Source organism: Chiloscyllium punctatum, chromosome 32, assembly GCF_047496795.1.
Source record: "Chiloscyllium punctatum isolate Juve2018m chromosome 32, sChiPun1.3, whole genome shotgun sequence".
Lineage (NCBI taxonomy): Eukaryota > Metazoa > Chordata > Chondrichthyes > Orectolobiformes > Hemiscylliidae > Chiloscyllium > Chiloscyllium punctatum.
This window is the reverse complement of record NC_092770.1, coordinates 53,729,033-53,748,960: the sequence shown is the minus strand read 5'-3', so window position 1 is coordinate 53,748,960 and position 19,928 is coordinate 53,729,033. Positions and strand designations below refer to the sequence as shown.

The window sequence follows — 19,928 nt, the reverse complement described above, 5'->3', positions numbered from 1 at the left end:
GAGACAGAATTTGTATTCATATTGGTCGGATCAGGTCGAACTACCGCCAATGAAATCCTTTTGGAAATAGTAGGAAATGTCAATAGTGCAGAGGAAGATCCCATGATAAACAATCAGATCATCTGCTTTACTCTGGTTGGTTTGGGGCTAAACATTGGCCATGAGGTATGGTCTTTGAGCTGATAGGTAGGCAGTGGATGTCTTAAAGGCGGCAGAAAGAAATATCCACTTGAGGGTGGACATTGATTCGTGTCCTGGGGAGGAATTCTGTTCGCTGCCAGTGTTCAGTTTTCCGATCAGCGTGGGGTTTATCTCCAGCCTATTCCACCTCTTACCACCTTCCCCCCCCCCCCCCCCCCCCCCGCCCACTTTCGGCGTGTTGGCAGAACGAACGCAAGCAGCCAAAGTCAAAAATGGAGTTATTGACTGACAATAATCCAGGAGTGACCGAGGTTTAAACCTTTGGATCTCTGACAGAACTGACAGGGAGGGAGGAATGGGATGGGGGTGGGTGGGGACTTTGGATGGTTCTTATTGGAGTGTGGGGTGGGAGATGAGAGCACAGCGGGGGTGGGGGGTTGCTGCCGGGACTAGTTTAACCCCCTGCCCCATCCTCCACACCACACCCCCTCGGACTGGGAGTGGTGTCAGTCACATCACCAGCCTTCCCCCCCACTACCCCCCGTCCCCCTTTCTCTCTCTTTCTCCCTCCTGTCAGGCGAGAGTAAGAGACGGCGAGAGAGAGAGAGAGAGAGAGAGAGAGGGAGTGTGTATATATGTGTGAAAGGAGGCGCCTGTTCCCCTGGCGGGCGGGCGAGGAGCCGGTTCTCCAGTGACGGAGCCCAGCTGAATGCCAGCCCACCGCCAAAACACAAATAAAAACTTTCATTGCCAAGTGCAGGCGGCGAGTTATCGACTTTCTCAGCTCCTCTGCGGGAGGAAGCGGTGCAGCCGGCTCTGGGCTCAGCGTGTTTGCGGTGCTCGGTGGGAATGGTTTGTGCGTGTCACCCGCGCTGCCAGAGACTTGGAGTCTCCCTGCTTCCGTCCAAGAAAGGACCAAAAGGGGCGTCTACCTAAAGACACACACACACACCCCACAAAAAGAGCAAGACCATACCAAACAGATATGGACAACTCTTATCCTCAGCGCTACCGTGCAGATAAGATCCTGGGAGCCACTTCCACAGAAAGGGAGAGTGTACAAGCTGGAGACGGGATGCTCAGCACTTCCAAACCCTTGGCTTTCTCGATCGAGCGAATTATGGCCCGGACTCCGGAACCAAAGCGGCTTCCTTCGCCAACCGCACTGCAGGGCTCACTGTGCAAGGGCGAGCCCAAGCATGTGTTCCACCTGAACTCCTCGGTGCCCTGCATGATCCCCCTAGTGCCCTTGGCTTACGACCCTCGCTCCAAAGTTGGCCCCGGCGCCTCGGACCCCCGCAAGAGCCACCCGGAGAGTCCCTACGAGTGCGGCCGAGCGGCCGGCGGCAGGCTCTCGCCTCCGCTGGAGCAGTACAGGGTCATCCGGCCCCGGGTGGTGCACCAGTCTTCCTTCCAAGCCATGGGGGCCCTGTGCTACCTGAACTGCGGCGAGAGCCCGTGCCCCTCGCCGGCCACCATCTTCAACATGCACCCGATGGCCTCTTACCTGCTGGGCTCCCCGCTGGGGCTGCCCCAGAAAGCGGTGCTCGGTGACCGGAACAAGCTGGTGTTGCAGCCGCCGCCTCTGCCTCCGCCGCCGGTTGGAGCGGAGAGGTACCCCGCCGCGGCGTTCAAGGAGCTCTCACCCGCTCAGCTGCAGCATTATGTCAAGGAGAGCGCCCAGTTCCTCTCGGAGAAACTCCACCTGAAGCATTCCTCCAAACTCAGCAACTCCTCGCAGAACAGCAAGCCCAAAGTGTTCACCTGTGAAGTCTGCGGCAAGGCAAGTTTCTCTCTTTCCTCTCACCCTCATGGGTTGGGGGATTTCCACAGAGTCAGTACTTGAGAGAAACTAACGCGTCCCCCTTCCCCTTCCCCCTCCCCTTCTCCCCTACCCTCTTCTCCCACCCCTTCCCCTTTTACCCTACCCCTTTCCCCTCCTCTTCCCCTTTCCCTTCCTCTTTTCCACACCACCCCCTTGCCCCATCCCCTTTCTCCCCCTTCCCCCACTATCCTCTTCCCCCTTCCCCAACCACCTTTCCCCTCCCCTTTCCCGTCCCTACCCCCTCTCCTTTCCACACTACCCCTTCCTCTTTCCACACTACCCCTTCCTCTTTCCTCACTACCCCCTTCCCCTATCCTCACTACCCCTTCCTCTTTCCTCACTACCCCCTTCCCCTATCCTCACTACCCCTTCCTCTTTCCTCACTACCCCTTCCCCTATCCACACTACCCCTTCCTCATTCCCCCACTTCCCGTCCTCTTCTCCTTCCCATTCTTTTCTCCACCACCTTCCCCCCCCCCCCCCCTTCCCCCACCACCTTTCCTACCCCTTCCCCTTTCTCTCCCGTGGCCTCCCTCTCTTCTGATTTTAGGTCTTTAATGCACATTATAATTTAACCCGTCACATGCCGGTGCACACTGGAGCTCGTCCATTCGTTTGCAAAGTGTGCGGCAAGGGATTCCGTCAGGCCAGCACGCTGTGCCGACACAAGATCATTCACACCCAGGTAAGTCTGCCCGCCGCCAGTACCAAAGCGAGGGCACAGCCTTCACTCGAAGCAGCGGCACCGGCGGCGTGTGGAGGGGGGAGAGCGCAGGTTGGGAGAGGAAATCCCCGGGGTACGATTGGAAAGGGGGTGGGGGAGGGGGGGTGGACAGAGGGCAGCACACGAGGAGTCACAGTGTTGGAAAGAAACAGGGTTGTGGAATGGAAACGGTGGACCCAAAGCGGGGGAGGTGGGGGTGGGGGGGGGGGGGGGCGGGTAGGTGAGAGAGTAGATGGAGAGAACGTGGAAACAGAGTGAGAGAGCAGGCTCTGTTTGTCACGCACTTAGTGACATGTCAACTCAGGCTGTCTTCTCGGTGTCTAGATCACCCATCCGCCTCTGATCGCTTGCCCCCCTTCCCCCCTCCCCCACCCCCACCCCCTTTCAATCTCCCCCGGAGCAAGGAATGGGTCCTTTTACAGTTCGCATTTTGAGATGACACTGGAGGCATTATTTCTGGGCATTGTAACATATATATTAGTGTAAACTGAATGCAGTTCCACAGAGTCAGCAGCAATAGCTTTCTCCCGTGTTGTGCAAAGACACAGGCAGTTCGGGTGAGATTATTGCTGCTGTTTTAAGGCTGGGCGGAGAATGATACTGCCCGAGTGCTCGGGAAAGTGAGTTGTTTGTGCAATTGGGAGCCCCAGTGGCTTTCTCTCTGCTTTGAAACCGGCCCAGCGTTTTCGCTTGGCAGTAAAATTGACCGAGTTTTCATTTTCTTGTTCACTGTTGCATCCCATTGCCAGGAGAAACCGCACAAATGCAACCAATGTGGAAAAGCGTTTAACAGGAGCTCCACACTCAACACTCACACCCGAATCCACGCGGGCTACAAACCCTTTGTCTGCGAGTTCTGTGGGAAAGGTTTTCACCAAAAAGGTAGGGTGTAATTATCACTAAATCTGCCGCCATTATTTTTTTTTAGAAAGCGTTAACTACAGTAGACAAAACCCATGGTAATAAGTTCACTTCTAGTTAATGTAGCTTTTTTAAAAAAAACTAGCGATTCAAAGTAACTTTTACAACTTTTACTGATAGAATAACTTTTACAGAACGAATATTCAACTTTTTCAAGTCATATTATAGTTTGAAATATTTATGGTTTGGATAAAGCTTTGTAACATTTCAGTGAACCCTTTATATGTGTAAGTCACACAGTCCCGAGTGAGCCATAGAGTCGGTCACATTTTGCGTGTGTTGCCCAACTTTGAAACGCACCGCTTCCCTTTCTGTTCCAGGTAACTACAAGAACCACAAACTGACGCACAGCGGAGAGAAGCAGTTTAAATGCAGTATCTGCAACAAAGCTTTCCACCAAATCTACAACCTCACCTTCCACATGCACACTCACAACGACAAGAAACCCTTCACCTGCTCTGCCTGCGGCAAAGGCTTCTGCCGGAACTTTGACCTTAAAAAGCACGTCAGGAAATTACATGATAACTGCCCGGGACCCCGTCCCTCCGCAGCGGACATGTCGGGAGAGGAGCAGACACGGAAATAACCAGTCCGGAAGGCGGCAGACACACAGCCAACATATATACATACATGCATATATATATATATATATATATATATATAAACTACATATAATGTGTAACCATTGGGTACAATTTGCATGCAGATTTTTATGATCCACAGATATGAATACGGATTCAGACACGGAGATTGTTGGGACTTGAGAGTCTTTTATCTAAAACAGTTTGGGGAACTATTTCGCTTCATCTCAGGTTTGCAGAGATGTTTAAAAGATATATAACGTATTTATTTGGAGCTTCTTTCGATTTTATTGGTGCATGGATTTCGTTCGTTTGAGTCTTCCCATTCTCGCCTAGTAATAGATTATTCATGTTCAGTAAATACGCTGGAAGTGGGGGTGACGGGGCTTTTTTTGGGGGGGTGGGGGTGGGGGAGTGGGGGTGGCGGTGATGATTATTATCTTGAAACCCCCTCTCTCTATGATGTTAAGAAAAAAAAACCCTCCCTTCATTTCTGAGTGTTTAAAGGATTGTTCATCCACACCAGGAAGAGAATTTGTTATGACGTGACTGATGTATGTTCTGACGATTAAATAAATTCTCACAATTCTCCGGGGTTATTTTGGGTGCTTTGAGAATATAATTTAAATGGAACCATTCCGTAAACCGTTTCCACATGTATGAGCCTATATAACCAATAGGTTGGAACCTCCCAGTTCTGGTCGGCAATATGCTCTGTACGCTGAGTTTCATTTTCCCTCGTGTATCGATTACTATGTTACTGCATACGGTATTAATATGGGTGTATTTTATCGATAGCAATTATCAATTTCCTGCAATTTGCTATCAAAAAATGTCAATTTAAACCATTTGCTCTGTGCTTCTAGTAGAGTAATGGAAGAAAACGGAAGCACTGCATAGGTTAAACAGTCGAAGGAGGGAAAGAAACGGCGATACGAGGGGGTAAGTGAGTGATACTATTTAGAAAATAATAATCTTCCAAAGCGATGGTATTTGATCGAAATTACAACGATGCACCATCACTGAAATATTATTCTGTATTTTCTCATACGCTTTCCAGAACTCAGTCTGGCTATTGTCGATTTATTTAAAAAAAACGCTTTCGTCTACATAAAAGATAATTGCAGCCTGCTGTCTCTCCCCCTAATAACATGCAAACTGTTATGACATTAATTAAGGGGAGTAATGAATAAAGTGTGGGCTACACGCTGCTGATTTGAATGTTTAATGATGCACAATTATCGAGGCCTCTCGGAAAAAAAAATCTCTCCTCGTTGAACAGTTCCGAATTGGTGAGGAAACGGTGTCAACTTAAATTAGTGTGATAAGCAGGACCGCAAGTCGGAAACATTTTTATCCTTTTTGGCGGGAGAGAGAGATAGAGATCTAAATGAAGATGTAGGATCGCATTTCTTAAAGCAATCAAAAAGGCAACTCCTTCATTTTTACCAATTATTCACGAGACCCAAAAACGGGGACAAGATTTCTGTAAAACGACAGTCTGCTGTAATATCAGGGCAATAAACAAAAAGATTATTTGCTTCCTAGCGATAATACAAATAGCAAAGATATAGCAAAGGGGGTGGTACAATCTCCGTCGGATTTACCCCTCAGTCGTTACAGTAGCTAGCACCATGCTAATACAGACTGGTTCATTCTGTCCATAATTGGGATGCGAAAATTTACTGTTCAGTCTCCGCTGAGACAGAATGGGAGCATGTTTTCTGACATATTGGGAAGGGATTGCTGGGCTCCAGGGTGTAGGAGCGGGGGTGGGACTATCCGTCAAAGAGCCGCCATAGTCACGATGGGCCGAATGGGAAAGTTTTTTTTTAACAAGCAATGCTGATACCTCAATGGTAAGTCGAGCTGGTGCATTTTTAAAAAATAAGACAATTGTCAAGATTTCACAGGCTTTCTACATTCGATTTAACACAATCGTTAGGAAAAGTTTGACTGCAGCTTTTAAACAAAAAAAAGTTGATAATTGAAAGCTCGGTTTGGCGATTGAGCCAGATGTATTTAAAGATATTTAATTGAAGGGCAGCTCAGTAATGGTTGTTAAAAACAGACATAAGCTCATTCCTTCATAGACAGCTCCAGTTGCAAAGATATTAATTGAAAGCGCTTGAGTTTCTTTTAAAATAAAGTTTAAAGAAAAACAATTAGTAAACGAATAAAGTAGCCAACATCTGATACAGCAAAGCGAGGGCTTGGCTTGGAGTCGCTGCACATCTGGTTAGTATTCTGGATTGCTGCATTTCCATTTCATGTGAATGGGAAACGCTCTCGCTGTATATCGGCAGGGACGAGTTATTTTCCTATTAAGAGACGGGTCTTAGCTCTCATTCTGTAGTCGGGGAGTGAAAATGGTATTTGGTGTCTAATTATCGCCGAGCTGGGAACTGTCGGGGTGTCATTAGAACAGCGGCTGATCATTTCCAACTCCAATGAAATTCGTGCTGCTCACTCAGTTCCCTTCATCCCGAGGCACAGACGCTCATTAACTCGGCGGCCCGACTTGTCCAACAAGCTCAGGACTCACCGCGGTGACTCAGCCTGAATGGGGACCGCCGCTGAAAGAGAGTCAAGGCTCCTGTGGTAATGGCATCTTACATAAGATCTTACCTGCTTCGAATTTACTACGAAGAGAAAAGGGGTGGGAGAGGAAGATGTGCTGTGCGGTGCGCGCAGGAGAGGTAATTTTTCAACGGCTCATTGAAATGCACACAAAGTGCAAGGTAAAGTAGAAAATAAAATCACCGGCTTGCACGCTTTAATTCGTGATAGTTTCTTCTTTGATCGCTTCACTGTGGCAGTTCGATAATTCTAGATATCTCTACGGGTCTTTATTCCTCCCACTATCCCGTGGCGAGAAGATGCAGGGGTGTAAAACCGAAATATGGAAGTGTGGGATTCCTCACCCGCCTCCTTCTACCGTCCCGAGCAGACCTGGACCTGGTGACGAGAGATCGTGGGGGTTTGGGGGAATGCTGCGTTTGATTCCGACCCCTTTCGGGTTGGTTATTGGTGAACGTGAAATCAAGCAGACAATACGCGTGTTGTAGGGCAATTCAAAGTTGCTTTTGTTTAGAAAGGTGACTTTATCTCACCACAGGCTACCTCAACAGCTAAGTAAGCCAGGAATATATTTCAAGCAACATTATATGTACGTAAAAATACCACTGAGCTGTTTTCTAGATGAATACCTGCTGAACTCACTTAATACCGGTGGAATTTAAGGCGCTGAACTGTGATTCAGCCTTCCAGCTAGTGAGTGAAATGAGACCAAATTCACAGTTGATCGCAAACTTCCTCCGGGTTTATTTTCAGGAGTTCTAATCGATCCACATTTTAAAACGTGGGCCCGTTTCCTCCTCAGACTGTGAACTGCGCCTCGTTGTCTCAAACGAATATTGACCCACTTTGGAATTGTTGGAGGCAGGGCCTGACTGGAGATCTCGCATTGACTGCTTTCCAGAGGCGTCTCACTGCTTGCGCTCACTGGAGACCCTGGGATAATTGGGGAAGAGCTTGCATGGGGTTGGGGTTGGGGTGGGGGGGGGGTAATCCTGTCCCGAAAAGACAGTCCCAGAAATGTGGGGGATGATTGACAGTCGCTGTCCCAAAATGAACAAAGCAGTTCACTCCCTTCCCCCGCTCGTGTTTCCACTGTAGCCTTTTGGAATGGGTACAATGACCCTGAACCCCATCCTCCCACGAACCGACAACACTTGACCAGACCTAAGTTAACACCTTAAATAATGAGTCACAAAAGGTCGGATTCGTTTCAGTAATACGTAAGGTGAATAATAACTGGCTTGCTTTTGAGAGGAACGTTTGCAGTTTCAGTGAACGAGTTTCCGAATGGTATTTTGTGGGTAAAATGTAAATAATATTTATTATCTATTGTAGAAATAATTCCAGGTGAACCTCTGCGCGCCGCGAGAAGCGCTGAGGGGGACTATCCGGTTGGCGCCCTCTCGTGGAAATTGTCAGAAGTCGCAAACTCTTGCCGCTTCCGTCCTCACAGCCTTGCACCGGTGTGAATAGTTATGCAAATGATGATTTCTCAATAAACCACTTAGTTTTCGACAGAAAAAACGGACATGCAGAAATCTTCAGATTTATAGACACAAAACAAACGTACAAGTAATGCAAGAGGAGATTGTGTTTTCGAGAAGGAGCTGGATATTGTTCTTAGGGCCAAACGGATTATAAAGTTTGGGGGAATAAACGGTATCGGGGTCCAGATAGTGAGTTAGATGATTAGCCATGATTGTATTGAATGGCAGATCGGGTTCGAAGGGCCGAATAGCCTTCTCCTGTTTTTATGACAGGTGATAAGCCGAACAAATGAAAAGAACAAGTGACTTTGGACTCAGCCTTTTTTGACTAATGGAGTTGAATAGTGGAGGTTTGTCAACAATCTATTGTAATTTTATCATATGACCACCAAGATGTTAGAAGATATGACAAAGGCATTTTAGTTTTTTCTTCCTTATAGCGAATTCTATGCTAGAAAATTACAAAAATAAACAATTGACAGAAAAGCCATCAGGTTCACCATCTCTGACTCAACTTTGACATTAGAACCTCCAGCTTCATTAGAACGACTCAGCACGTCCATCTCTGTAGCTAGCTTCACTTATACTCCGATACATTTACAATCTCAGGAGTAACTAAGTTATTCTGTAATGTTGTACAAAACTATTGGACACAAACTTACATTTAACCGGCAGTTTTCATCAGCTCCCGATGTTTCCAATTACATTACAGATAATTAAATATTTTTTGTTAAAGTGGACGCACCGTTGTACTGTGGGAGCTAATTGATGCCAGCAAGCTCTCTCAAAGAACAATGAGATTTTTTTTCTTTTCCTGTTCTTATTATTTTATTAAACAAATTACAAAAACAGTTTACAACAAACAGTTACATTTACAGCTGCATACAAGAGACAGCAATTTTACAAGGGAGAGGAGCAGCAAAGCCAGGCCCCAAACCCTACCATTCAAACATTTTACAGGGACATGAGGACAAACCTCAAATCCCAGTTTCACATATAAAAATATAAAGAGACATCAACAATGACATTTGTACATTAGACAATACTGTTACATACAAAAGTGCAGACAACAATGAGATTATTGGCCTGATCAGCCAAATTAGCGATTGGTTGAGGGAGATTAATCTAGATACTGGGGGAAAATTTCCGCTTCTCTTTGAATCAGGAAACAAGACTTGTTTTTTTTGCCTTTCTGAGATCCCAAAGTGCTTTGCAGACATTTTAAAAGTATTGTTACATGGGTCTGCCTTCTTGAGCACAGCAAGCAGCCGTGATATTGACCAGGCTGTCTGTTTATTTTATGCAAAAGCAAAATAATGCAAGTTCTGAAAATTGGAAATAAAAACAAAAAAATACTAGAAATATTCAGCAGATCATGAAGCCTCTCTGGAACAGAGATACAGGATGAGCATTTTAGATCTATGATCTTTCATCAGAACTAGGGATGTGTCCCCTGCTCTTTTTCAAATAGTCCCACTTTTAATACCACTTTATAGGGGCCATGCTTTAAAATCTAATTCAAAAGTACACTTCTAAAAGTATAACACAGGACATAAGCCTCAAGTTTTGTACTTAAGTCCTGGAGTGAGCCTTATCCCCACAACCTACTGACTCAAAGGCACACATGATTGCATTGAGCTGTGGCTTGTACCCAACAACATTTAAGTTTTGATATCCATTTCATTATGCATCAAGCGTTTTTTTTTGGTTGAACATCACATTCAAAGGGCAGCAGTTACACTCATTCAATGTGACATTGAAGAGTCAGCTAAGTTTATTTGCTCAAGCCTCTGAATCGGGCATGAATTCAGATCTTCCCGACTTAGATATGGGAGTGTTGCTCCTCTGCTGATGCATTTTTCTGCATATGCAAAAAAAAGACAACTCCAACATGTTAAAAAGATTGAATTAGTTTTTATTGGTTGGGCATAGTTGCTTATATAATGTATGTGTTTTGTGTGCATGGCTGTTGAATCTATTCATCAATGACATTAACTCTGGATATATCTGTCTGTGTTCTATTTGTGAAAATGTAGTAATGATAAATAGTCACCAGCTAACATGAATACCAGAAAACATCTGCTATGTGCAACTAAACTTAATGATTCTGCATCAATATCAAGGGATTCCATTGTTGAAATTCTGGGGTAGTTGATTGTAACTGCATTAGCTACTAACACTTCCTGCAGGGCTTAATTAATTAGGCAACACTGGCAGTGGTGGGAAATGAACCCTACCCATCCTAAAGAAGTCATTGGATTCAAAACATTAATCATTTTTCCACAGGCGCTGCCAGACCTGGAGAGATTTTCTAGCACTTTCAGTCTTTGTTCCAAAGGTTTAACATCTGCAGTATTTTGCTTTTATTTCTCGGCACCTTTTAGGGTAATATGACATTTTTCAGTTCATTATGAAACATTTCTTTAAATAGAATAATCCATAACCAATGATGGAATTTTCCCATAGCTACTATTGATTAATTGCCAGGACCAACTGAGAGTTTTGGAATGCTGGTACTTGCGGTGATCCACTTGTGTTTGGTAGAATGGTGGTATGCCAGTTGTAGTATTTGGAAATCATATTGTTGCACCTAATGATTTCCCTCAACATTTGCTATACTTGTTGTTACATAAAGAAACAGAAATGTGAAGACATAGAGAGAGGGAAGGAGAACCATGATCATTACTTGAATGGAATGTCTGAGGACGTAGTTCTGACCATTTGGAGGAAGTGATCTCTGGTCATTACTGGTTACTATTACAAGGGCTGTTGTGATTATATTTTGTGCAGGAGTGTTGAGGGGTAGTATGAGAAAGAGCTTAGACATTATTAAGAACAGAAGAGAGCAATTCTTTTTGTGTATGGTCGCAGGAGATGTGGTCATTACTCACAGACATAGGGAGACATATGTCATTACTTCTGAGGAAAAGAGGGAGTTACGAGAATTACTTTCAGAGGAGGGAGAACAATGATCATTTCTTGTTTATGGGAACTGTTGTCATTACTGGTGCAGAATTATGGCTATTTCTTTCAAGCTGTGGGAGAGAGATGTGATCATTGTTTGTTGAAGAAGATCATTATTTATACAGGGCTGAGTTGTAATTATTTGCAACGGTGGGGGGAGGGAGGAAGTCATGGTCATTATTTATAGTGGGAAGAATTATGATCATCATTTGCCGAGTGGGGGGAGCTGTGGCCATTAGTTGTTGAAGAGGAGAGCTGTGGCTATTTCTTGTAGACATATTGTTATTGACTAAAATATAACCTGTTTACAATTGTGCCTCATATGGTGACCAGACTAATTCATCCTCCCAACATGTGCATTTTCATTTCATTTCATTGTTAGTTTACAGCTTAGATGAGGATTAAATGAAATCTTTAATACAGTCTGTCAGTTTTGTTATTAATTTGGAGTCATATTATGTGACAGAAGATGTCTGTATATGATTAAAAAAAAGATTACTTGATTTTGCTTGGTTCTACTATATTGCTTGATAGCATAGTTGTCATGGAGAACAGATTGAACTCAAGATTTGCAGTTATCTAATCCCAGCACATTATGTAGCAGGGAAGAAAGCATTTGAAAACTTAAATATGGCTCTTAAATGCCCACAATGTAAGGGCTTAAAATATGAAGCACCCAGTCGATTAAGACCATGTCTTCACCATAAAGCTGCAAGAGTAATTCTCAACACACCATTCTTTAAATGCTGTGAATATTTATAATAACTAGTCACTGTAGTTCATTAGCAATGGGTTTTGAGTGATAAGTTCCATTGTAGTTTAGAAGGCAGACTTATGTATCATTTCGAATAACACACTAGTCAAATATCAAAGGATCATTATCATTACAAATGCATAGTTCACTCATTATATAAAAATAAGTGTAATATAGAAAGTCACTCAGTTCATTTTGCCTGTCCCATGTCATTGAAAGAGTGATTTGTTAGTCACATTTTCTTCTTCTTTTACTCATAGCTATATGATATTTGCCCCTTCAAGCATCAATTATCCTCTAGCCAGCTTCTCCTGAGTCTTGTTCAGGAATATTAGCCATCACAGCTTGTCTGTATCCTCCAACTGACCTGTGTGCCCCAACGGGCTATGTGAGCGACTTCAGTCTCAGGTTGATCTGGACTACATTGCAGTGTTTCTTTCATCCTAAATAGTGCATTAAGTAGTTTGTTGTATTCTCTTTTAAAGTAGAATGATAATTGAATGACATTCAGTGCACTTTTAATACCCTTTTAAAATAATTCAAGTTATTTAGCTTTTCTTGACAATAATACAATGTTTTCAGCTCTTCTATATGTGCTCCTTCTTTGTTCATTGTTTGAAATGTGACATGATTGTAATTTTTTAAAAGGCTTGTTAATTTGTCTCTTGTTCTTAGTCCAACGCATTCATTGTTTATCTTTTGGCTAAAGCCCCTTTGAATTATATCTGGGATATTTGATTGGTTGATTGGAGTTTGACTGTCTGGAATACGTTTGAAGATTGTATATATAATTTATATAGTTCTCTGCAGAACAATTTTGGAAAATAATCTTGCAGATCTCCGATGTTCATTGCTCCACCATTGGCAGTTTTGCCTTTTGGGCTGGCTGGTTCTCAATTCTCTCCCTAAACCTCTCATCTTACTATCTCCATCTTCTTCTTTAAGATTGCCCTTATAATCTAGTTCTGTGACAAAGCTTTTGATCATCTATCCCAATGTCTTTGGAAGTGACTCAGTCTCAAATTGTGCTTGACAGGTCTCCTATGAAAAGCTTTGTTAAATATATTGAAAAAAACCATCATACTAAATGTTATGTTAGAGCAGGAAAATACTGTGCATTTGTGTTTACTAGATTATAATTGTTTTATGATCATCATCTCTCAGAGATTTTCATCTAATGTTAATTTTGGTTTTAAACATAAATTCTACAAGGCAATGCTTTCAACAATATTTCATGGCACTATTTTACCAGCACCTTAGGATACTTTTAGTTGTAATGTTGCTCATGATATAAACATAGTGGTTGAATTAAATGCTAAACCATCAGAAGAAAAGATTGAAAACCTAAGCAGTGTCAGATATGTTACTGTTTCAAATATAAGTTTTCATGTATCTGGAACAGGTAAGTTTGGAAGCAGAATCTCATTCAGAAGTGACATGGTAGGGAATACATTTTTAACTGCAATTTTTACATCCCATTCGAGGGTCAAAAGAAAATTAAATATTACATTGAGCAACAAATTGTCAAAAAGTGGTGTTACCAAAAATGGTTACTCAAATAATGTCTTTGGTTAGATGACCTGTAATAATAGCCATTAACCATGTTCTGAATATTGAAATTAGATATATTTCAGATGCAACTTGTCTTATTTTTAAGAATAATAGATACACTTTTCTATCAAAAATGAATTTGCAGATTGGGTTCTGTGTTTAAAAAAATATATTTACTCAGTAAAATATTTGATAAAGACTACTTGTAATAAAAGTTACCAAAGTCAATGAGCAAAAGAACAGTGGTTCAGTGGTTTGGTTGGCACGGTGGCTCAGTGGTTAGCACTGCTGTCCCACAGCACCAGGAACCCAGGTTTGCTTCCAATCAATATCATTCAGCAAGTAATTGTTAACTCTATTATCAGTTTAATACTTGATGCTCTCAGTTAGTGACTGATGTTCCAATCTATCATGCCTTGTTAACTAACGTCAAAGATTAAATTATTCAGCAAGTTCACAGTAGATCAACATACTTTAAGCTTTAATATTGTCTGGTGTCATGACAACCATTTTAAAAATCTTTTACACTCTTAATCAATCAAACAGAACAAATCTCTAATAAGTTAGAATTAATAATAAAATACCATATTGCAATTTTTATTTGGAACATCAGAACACAGAAATCAGTTGCTGTGCTGTGATGTCTATTTTGACAGAGCAACAATGAGATTTTTGGGACCTAGGTATGGAAGCTCTATTTATAATGGTATAACCATTGTGGATAACAAACTGATGGTTTTATGTATAACTTGTTATCCAACTGAGAATTCACTAAGAAAACTTGGTATCCTATCCGATTCCCATGGTCCAAGATTGCAGCTGAAAATGATCAGCTAAGGAATGAATGAACTTTCCCACAAAAGTTTTATAAGAAAAAATACATCACAGAACAGCAATTTCATCAGGCATTCATTTGAGAAAACATCTTATTTATGATAAGGTTCCCCATGGTAGGGTTATGCGGAAAGTCAGGAGGCATGGGATAGAGGGAAATTTGGCCAATTGGATAGAAAACTGGCTAACCGGTAGAAGTCAGAGAGTGGTGGTAGATGGTAAATATTCAGCATCGAGTCCAGTTACAAGTGGAGTTCCGCAGGGATCAGTTCTGGGTCCTCTGCTGTTTGTAATTTTTATTAATGACTTAGAGGAGGGAGTCGAAGGGTGGGTCAGTAAATTTGCAGATGATACAAAGATAGGTGGAGTTGTGGACAGTGAGGAGGGCTGTTGTCGGCTGCAGAGGGACTTAGATAGAATGCAGAGCTGGGCTGAGGAGTGGCAGATGGAGTTCAACCCTGCCAAGTGTGAGGTTGTCCATTTTGGAAGAACAAATCAGAATGCGGAATACAGGGTTAATGGTAGGGTTCTTGGTCAGGTGGAGGAACAGAGGGATCTTGGGGTCTATGTACATAGATCTTTGAAGGTTGCCACTCAGGTGGATAGAGTTTGTAAGAAGGCCTATGGAGTATTATCGTTCATTAGCAGAGGGATTGAATTCAAGAGTCATGAGGTGATGTTGCAGCTGTACAGGACTTTGGTTAGGCCACATTTGGAGTACTGTGTGCAGTTCTGGTCACCTCACTTTAGGAAAGATGTGGAAGCTTTGGAGAGGGTGCAGAGAAGATTTACCAGGATGTTGCCTGGAATGGAGAGTAGGTCGTACGAGGATAGGTTGAGAGTTCTCGGCCTTTTCTCGTTGGAACGGCGAAGGATGAGGGGTGACTTGATCGAGGTTTATAAGATGATCAGAGGAATAGATAGAGTAGACAGTCAGAAACTTTTTCCCCGGGTACAACAGAGTGTTACAAGGGGACATAAATTTAAGGTGAAGGGTGGAAGGTATAGGGGAGATGTCAGGGGTGGGTTCTTTACCCAGAGAGTGGTGGGGGCATGGAATGCGCTGCCCGAGGGAGTGGTAGAGTCAGATTCATTGGCGACCTTTAAGCGGCATTTGGATAGGTACATGGATGGGTGCTTAATCTAGGATAGAAGTTCGGCACAACATCGTGGGCCGAAGGGCCTGTTCTGTGCTGTATTGTTCTATGTTCTATGTTCTATGTTCTATGATCTGTTATCCCCAACATGCTTCAATGAATCTGAAAGATGTTCATCCAATCCATCTTACCTCTGTCAGCTCTTTAAAAGAGTTATTCAGTTAGTCTGACTCCTCTGTTTTTCCTCCTAGTACTTAAAATGTATAATTGTCAGATCATAAAATCTCATTTTTTATAAAAATAAACTCACCTGTCCTGTTTGAAATGACACAATGCAACCTAATGTCATGTGAATGGCATTGCTCAAATAATTAATCAAAGTAATCATTCATTGATTAACTCTGTGACTTAGTTATTTAAAACAGCAAACATATTACAAGTTACAAAATAGACATCACAGTACAGCAACTGATTTCTGTGTTCTGATGTTCCATTAAGTCTGACCATTAGTATATAATATACATTTAAGAGGCACAGTGTGTTAGTATACCTCTGACAGGTATGTTCAGGATATTACCACTACATTTTAATATGTGACTTGATTGAATAAAGGTTTAGATTCCATCTTAACATGGGCTCCCTGAAGCAGGACATACTGATGGAAGCATGTGACTGTTTGTAATGGAATTGCTGATTATTAGCCTGAACACTGATATACCCGTGAATGCAATACTTGTATATATTAGTAAGCTTTAATAAATGTTAGTTGGAACTTTCAACATCATTCTACCCACATCTAGTTGTTATGTTGTGACAGGAAACATAAACATAACCAAATCAAGTAAAACACTCTGCTGGAGGCAGAATGCATGGCACACTAGCCTACTTGGTAAGCTGAGTTGTAACGTTCTAGATGCACAGCACATAGACTCCTTAAAAGCAAAGTCTCTTAAGAATAAAATACACATATAATACCAATAGTAGTGCTATACATATAATTTCACTGAAGACAGGATCCTATAACTTTGCACACATCAGACATTTACTTAAACATGCTTTCCACTTTATGTTTTGAAAACTAATGTTTTTGCTTATTAAGTAAGCAGTTTATTTAATTTCTTATCATGACTTTGTGGGTGCACTCTTGGCTGAATCAGGAAATTGTAAGCTCGAATTGCACTCAAGGAGCTAAACACATAAGTGAGACTGGCATTCTGGTACAGCACTGATGTAAGGTCAGAGGTGCCACCTATCCAGTAGAATGTTAAACCAAAGTATTGACTGTCTGTTCATGTGAATGGGATAAAACAAAGTCCATGGAAGTTTTTGAACAAGAGCAAAGAGTTCCTTTGGTATTTTGGATGACTTCCTCATCTCTCAACCATTCAATCATTTACCGATTGTGGGGCATTGCGTGCAAACTGACTTGCATATTGATTTGCAAAGCAATCGCAAGAACAAAAATAATTTTTTAGCGATGATGTACTTTGAATGTCCTGAAAAGAACTCTGTGGGAAGCTAGAGAAGTTATTGCTGGGCCTCTTGCTGAGATATTTGTACGATCGATAGTCACAGGTGAGGTGCCGGAAGACTGGAGGTTGGAAAATGTGGTGCCACTGTTTAAGAAGGGCAGTAAAGACAAGCCAGGGAACTATAGACCGGTGAGCCTGACCTTGGTGGTGGGCAAGTTGTTGGAGGGAATCCTGAGGGACAGGATGTACATGTATTTGGAAAGGCAAGGACTGATTCGGGATAGTCAGCAAGGCTTTGTGCGTGGGAAATCATGTCTCACAAACTTGATTGAGTTTTTTGAAGAAGTAACAAAGCAGATTAATGAGGGTAGAGCAGTAGATGTGATCTATATGGACTTCAGTAAGGCGCTCGACAAGGTTCCCCAAGGGAGACTGATTAGCAAGGTTAGATCTCATGGAATACAGGGAGAACTAGCCATTTGGATACAGAACTGGCTCAAAGGTAGAAGACCTTTGGTGGTGGTGGTGGAGGGTTGCTTTTAAGACTGGAGACCTGTGACCAGTGGAGAGCCACAAGGATCAGTGCTGGGCCCTCTACTTTTTGTTATTTACATAAATGATTTGGATGTGAGCATAAGAGGTACAGTTAGTAAGTTTGCAGATGACACCAAAATTGGAGGTGTAGTGGACAGTGAAGAGGGTGACCTCAGATTACAACAGGATCTGGACCAGATGAGCCAATGGGCTGAGAAGTGGCAGATGGAGTTTAATTTTCAGATATATGTGAGGTGCTGCATTTTGGGAAAGCAAATCTTAGCAGGACTTATACACTTAATGGTAAGGTCCTAGGGAGCGTTGCTGAACAAAGTGCCCTTGGAGTGCAGGTTCATAGCTCCTTGAAAGTGGAGTGACAGCTAGATAGGATAGTGAAGAAGGCGTTTGGTATGCTTTCCTTTATTGGTCAGAGTACTGAGTATAGGAGTTGGGAAGTCATGTTGCGGCTGTACAGGTCTCCTTCCCATCAGAAAGATGTTGTGAAACTTGAAAGGGTTCAGAAAAGATTTACAAGGATGTTGCCAGGGTTGGAGGATTTGAGCCATAAGTAGAGGCTGAACAGGCTGGGACTGTTTTCCCTGGAGCGTCGGAGGCTGAGGGGTGACCTTATAGAGGTTTACAAAATTATGAGGGGCATAGATAGGATAAATAGACAAAGTCTTTTCCCTGGGGTTGGTGAGTCCAGAACTAGAGGGCATAGGTTTAGGGTGAGAGGGGAAAGATATAAAAGAGACCTAAGGGGCCACTTTTTCATGCAGAGGGTGGTACGTGTATGGAATGAGCTGTCAGAGGATGTGGTGGAGGCTGGTACAATTGCAAGATTTAAGAGGCATTTGGATGGGTATATGAATAGGAAGGGTTTGGAGGGATATGGGCCGGGTGCTGGCAGGTGGGACTAGATTGGGTTGGGATATCTGGTCGGCGTGGACGGGTTGGACCAAAGGGTCTGTTTCTATGCTGTACATCTCTATGGCTCTACATGAATTATTCTTTCTAACCACAAAATCCTTCCTGTTGTTATGAAGTTGTGTAATTTAGGAACAAGGTGGAAAGATTAGAGAAGGAAACCTTATGATATATTGCTTCTCAGTGCATCACATAAGCACATAACTGGACAGTAACTCCAACGCAAGTGCTTGTGAATGAACTTTCAGGAAAACTATTGAACCATATGTGATAATAATAAATCGGATTTTTTTGTGTATCATTTTCATTCACTCTTTTTTTTCCTAAATGTAATCTTTCAACTTATTCCAGTGAAGAACAAAGTTTCTTGTTTTGTATAGATGGCTTTAATTGTCTTGTTATTTTCCTGTTCCAGCCTTTCGACACAGGAGGAAGAAAGTTCTTACATTTATGTAAGACATTGGCATGGACTTTGTTGTATAATGATTGCAAAACTGTCAGCATCAGCGAAAATCGCTGGAGTCCATTGGCAGACTGAATAACGTGGAAATCCATTAGTTGTTCTCAGTGATTCTCTCTTCTCCAGAGGGTGAGCTGTTGAGGCACCCTAGGCTGCCATCAATGGAAATCAATTGAATTGGTAATAGCTTCTATCCTGATGCTGTTAGTCTCATGGTAAAAAAAAAGAATGAGCCTCACCTTAAAAGGAAGTGTAAATGGATTTTAACAACTTATCAGCTTCACAACTATTGTTATATCCAGTCAGTTACACTGGAAAGGTGATTATATATAATGAATTATGAATTAGTGGAATGACATCATTTTCAATAAATTTATATTTAACAACCCACTTTAAAACCTTTATTATCCTGTTTTAGTTTCTATCTTAATCTAATCATTTATTTTATTATCTGTAGGTTTGAATTAAAAGTGAAGTGTGTCAAGTGCTCTTAACTTCCTGGTTGTTACGTGTGGTTACTTCAGATTAATTGACAGCACCGTTACTGCACACAAAGATATCTGTATCTTTGTATCAGATTCAAACTTCTAATGGACAGGGAAAAAACACCGTAAAGATTACTAGTGCTATATGGGATTACATTTTTAAGATCAGTGGTGCCACTATTGATTCTTTCTTTCATTGTCATGAATAGTGACACATGAAGTGAACAAAGCTTCCATCTGTTTTATGGTTAGCCAATCCTGGTTACCAGTCTATCTCCAGAGACCATAGATCTCTTCTTAGCAAACATGGCTGACAGGGAGACTCAATTGCTTTTACCACTTGCCATTGGTGTATTGGAAGGATTTCCAAGTCAACAAAAAAGTTTGGTTACATTTTGGACAATCTTTTGGTGGTTATCCACTGTTGGAGTGGCACTCCAACTCAGAGGCAGCGATGTTCCACACTGTGCCATAAGATCTCCTTGTGTTCTCCTATTGACTGTAAAATGCAAACTGTTATGGTATTATCAGGATGGGTCAATGTACTTTGTACTTGACGACTGTTTTTTGAAGTGTCTTACATTTTTAACC

The 19,928-nt window shown here is 42.4% G+C and overlaps 1 protein-coding gene across 2 annotated transcripts; it reads left to right on the top strand.

Annotated features, from left to right (window-relative positions):
- Positions 1–752: 752 nt before the first annotated feature.
- On the top strand, positions 753–19,928 carry fezf1 (FEZ family zinc finger 1). 2 transcript variants are annotated; one of them, XR_011953450.1, is made up of 6 exons: positions 753–1,924; positions 2,517–2,651; positions 3,440–3,572; positions 3,932–4,423; positions 5,059–5,134; positions 18,808–19,928. XR_011953450.1 is itself a non-coding variant. In XM_072552406.1 (4 exons), the coding sequence occupies exons 1-4, from the start codon at positions 851–853 to the stop codon at positions 4,195–4,197; spliced, it is 1,608 nt and encodes a 535-aa protein (XP_072408507.1). In that variant the 5' UTR covers positions 753–850; the 3' UTR covers positions 4,198–4,571. The 2 variants fall into 2 exon arrangements, 1 of the variants encoding a protein (XP_072408507.1); XM_072552406.1 differs by lacking the exons at positions 5,059–5,134; positions 18,808–19,928 and having other exon boundaries at positions 3,932–4,571.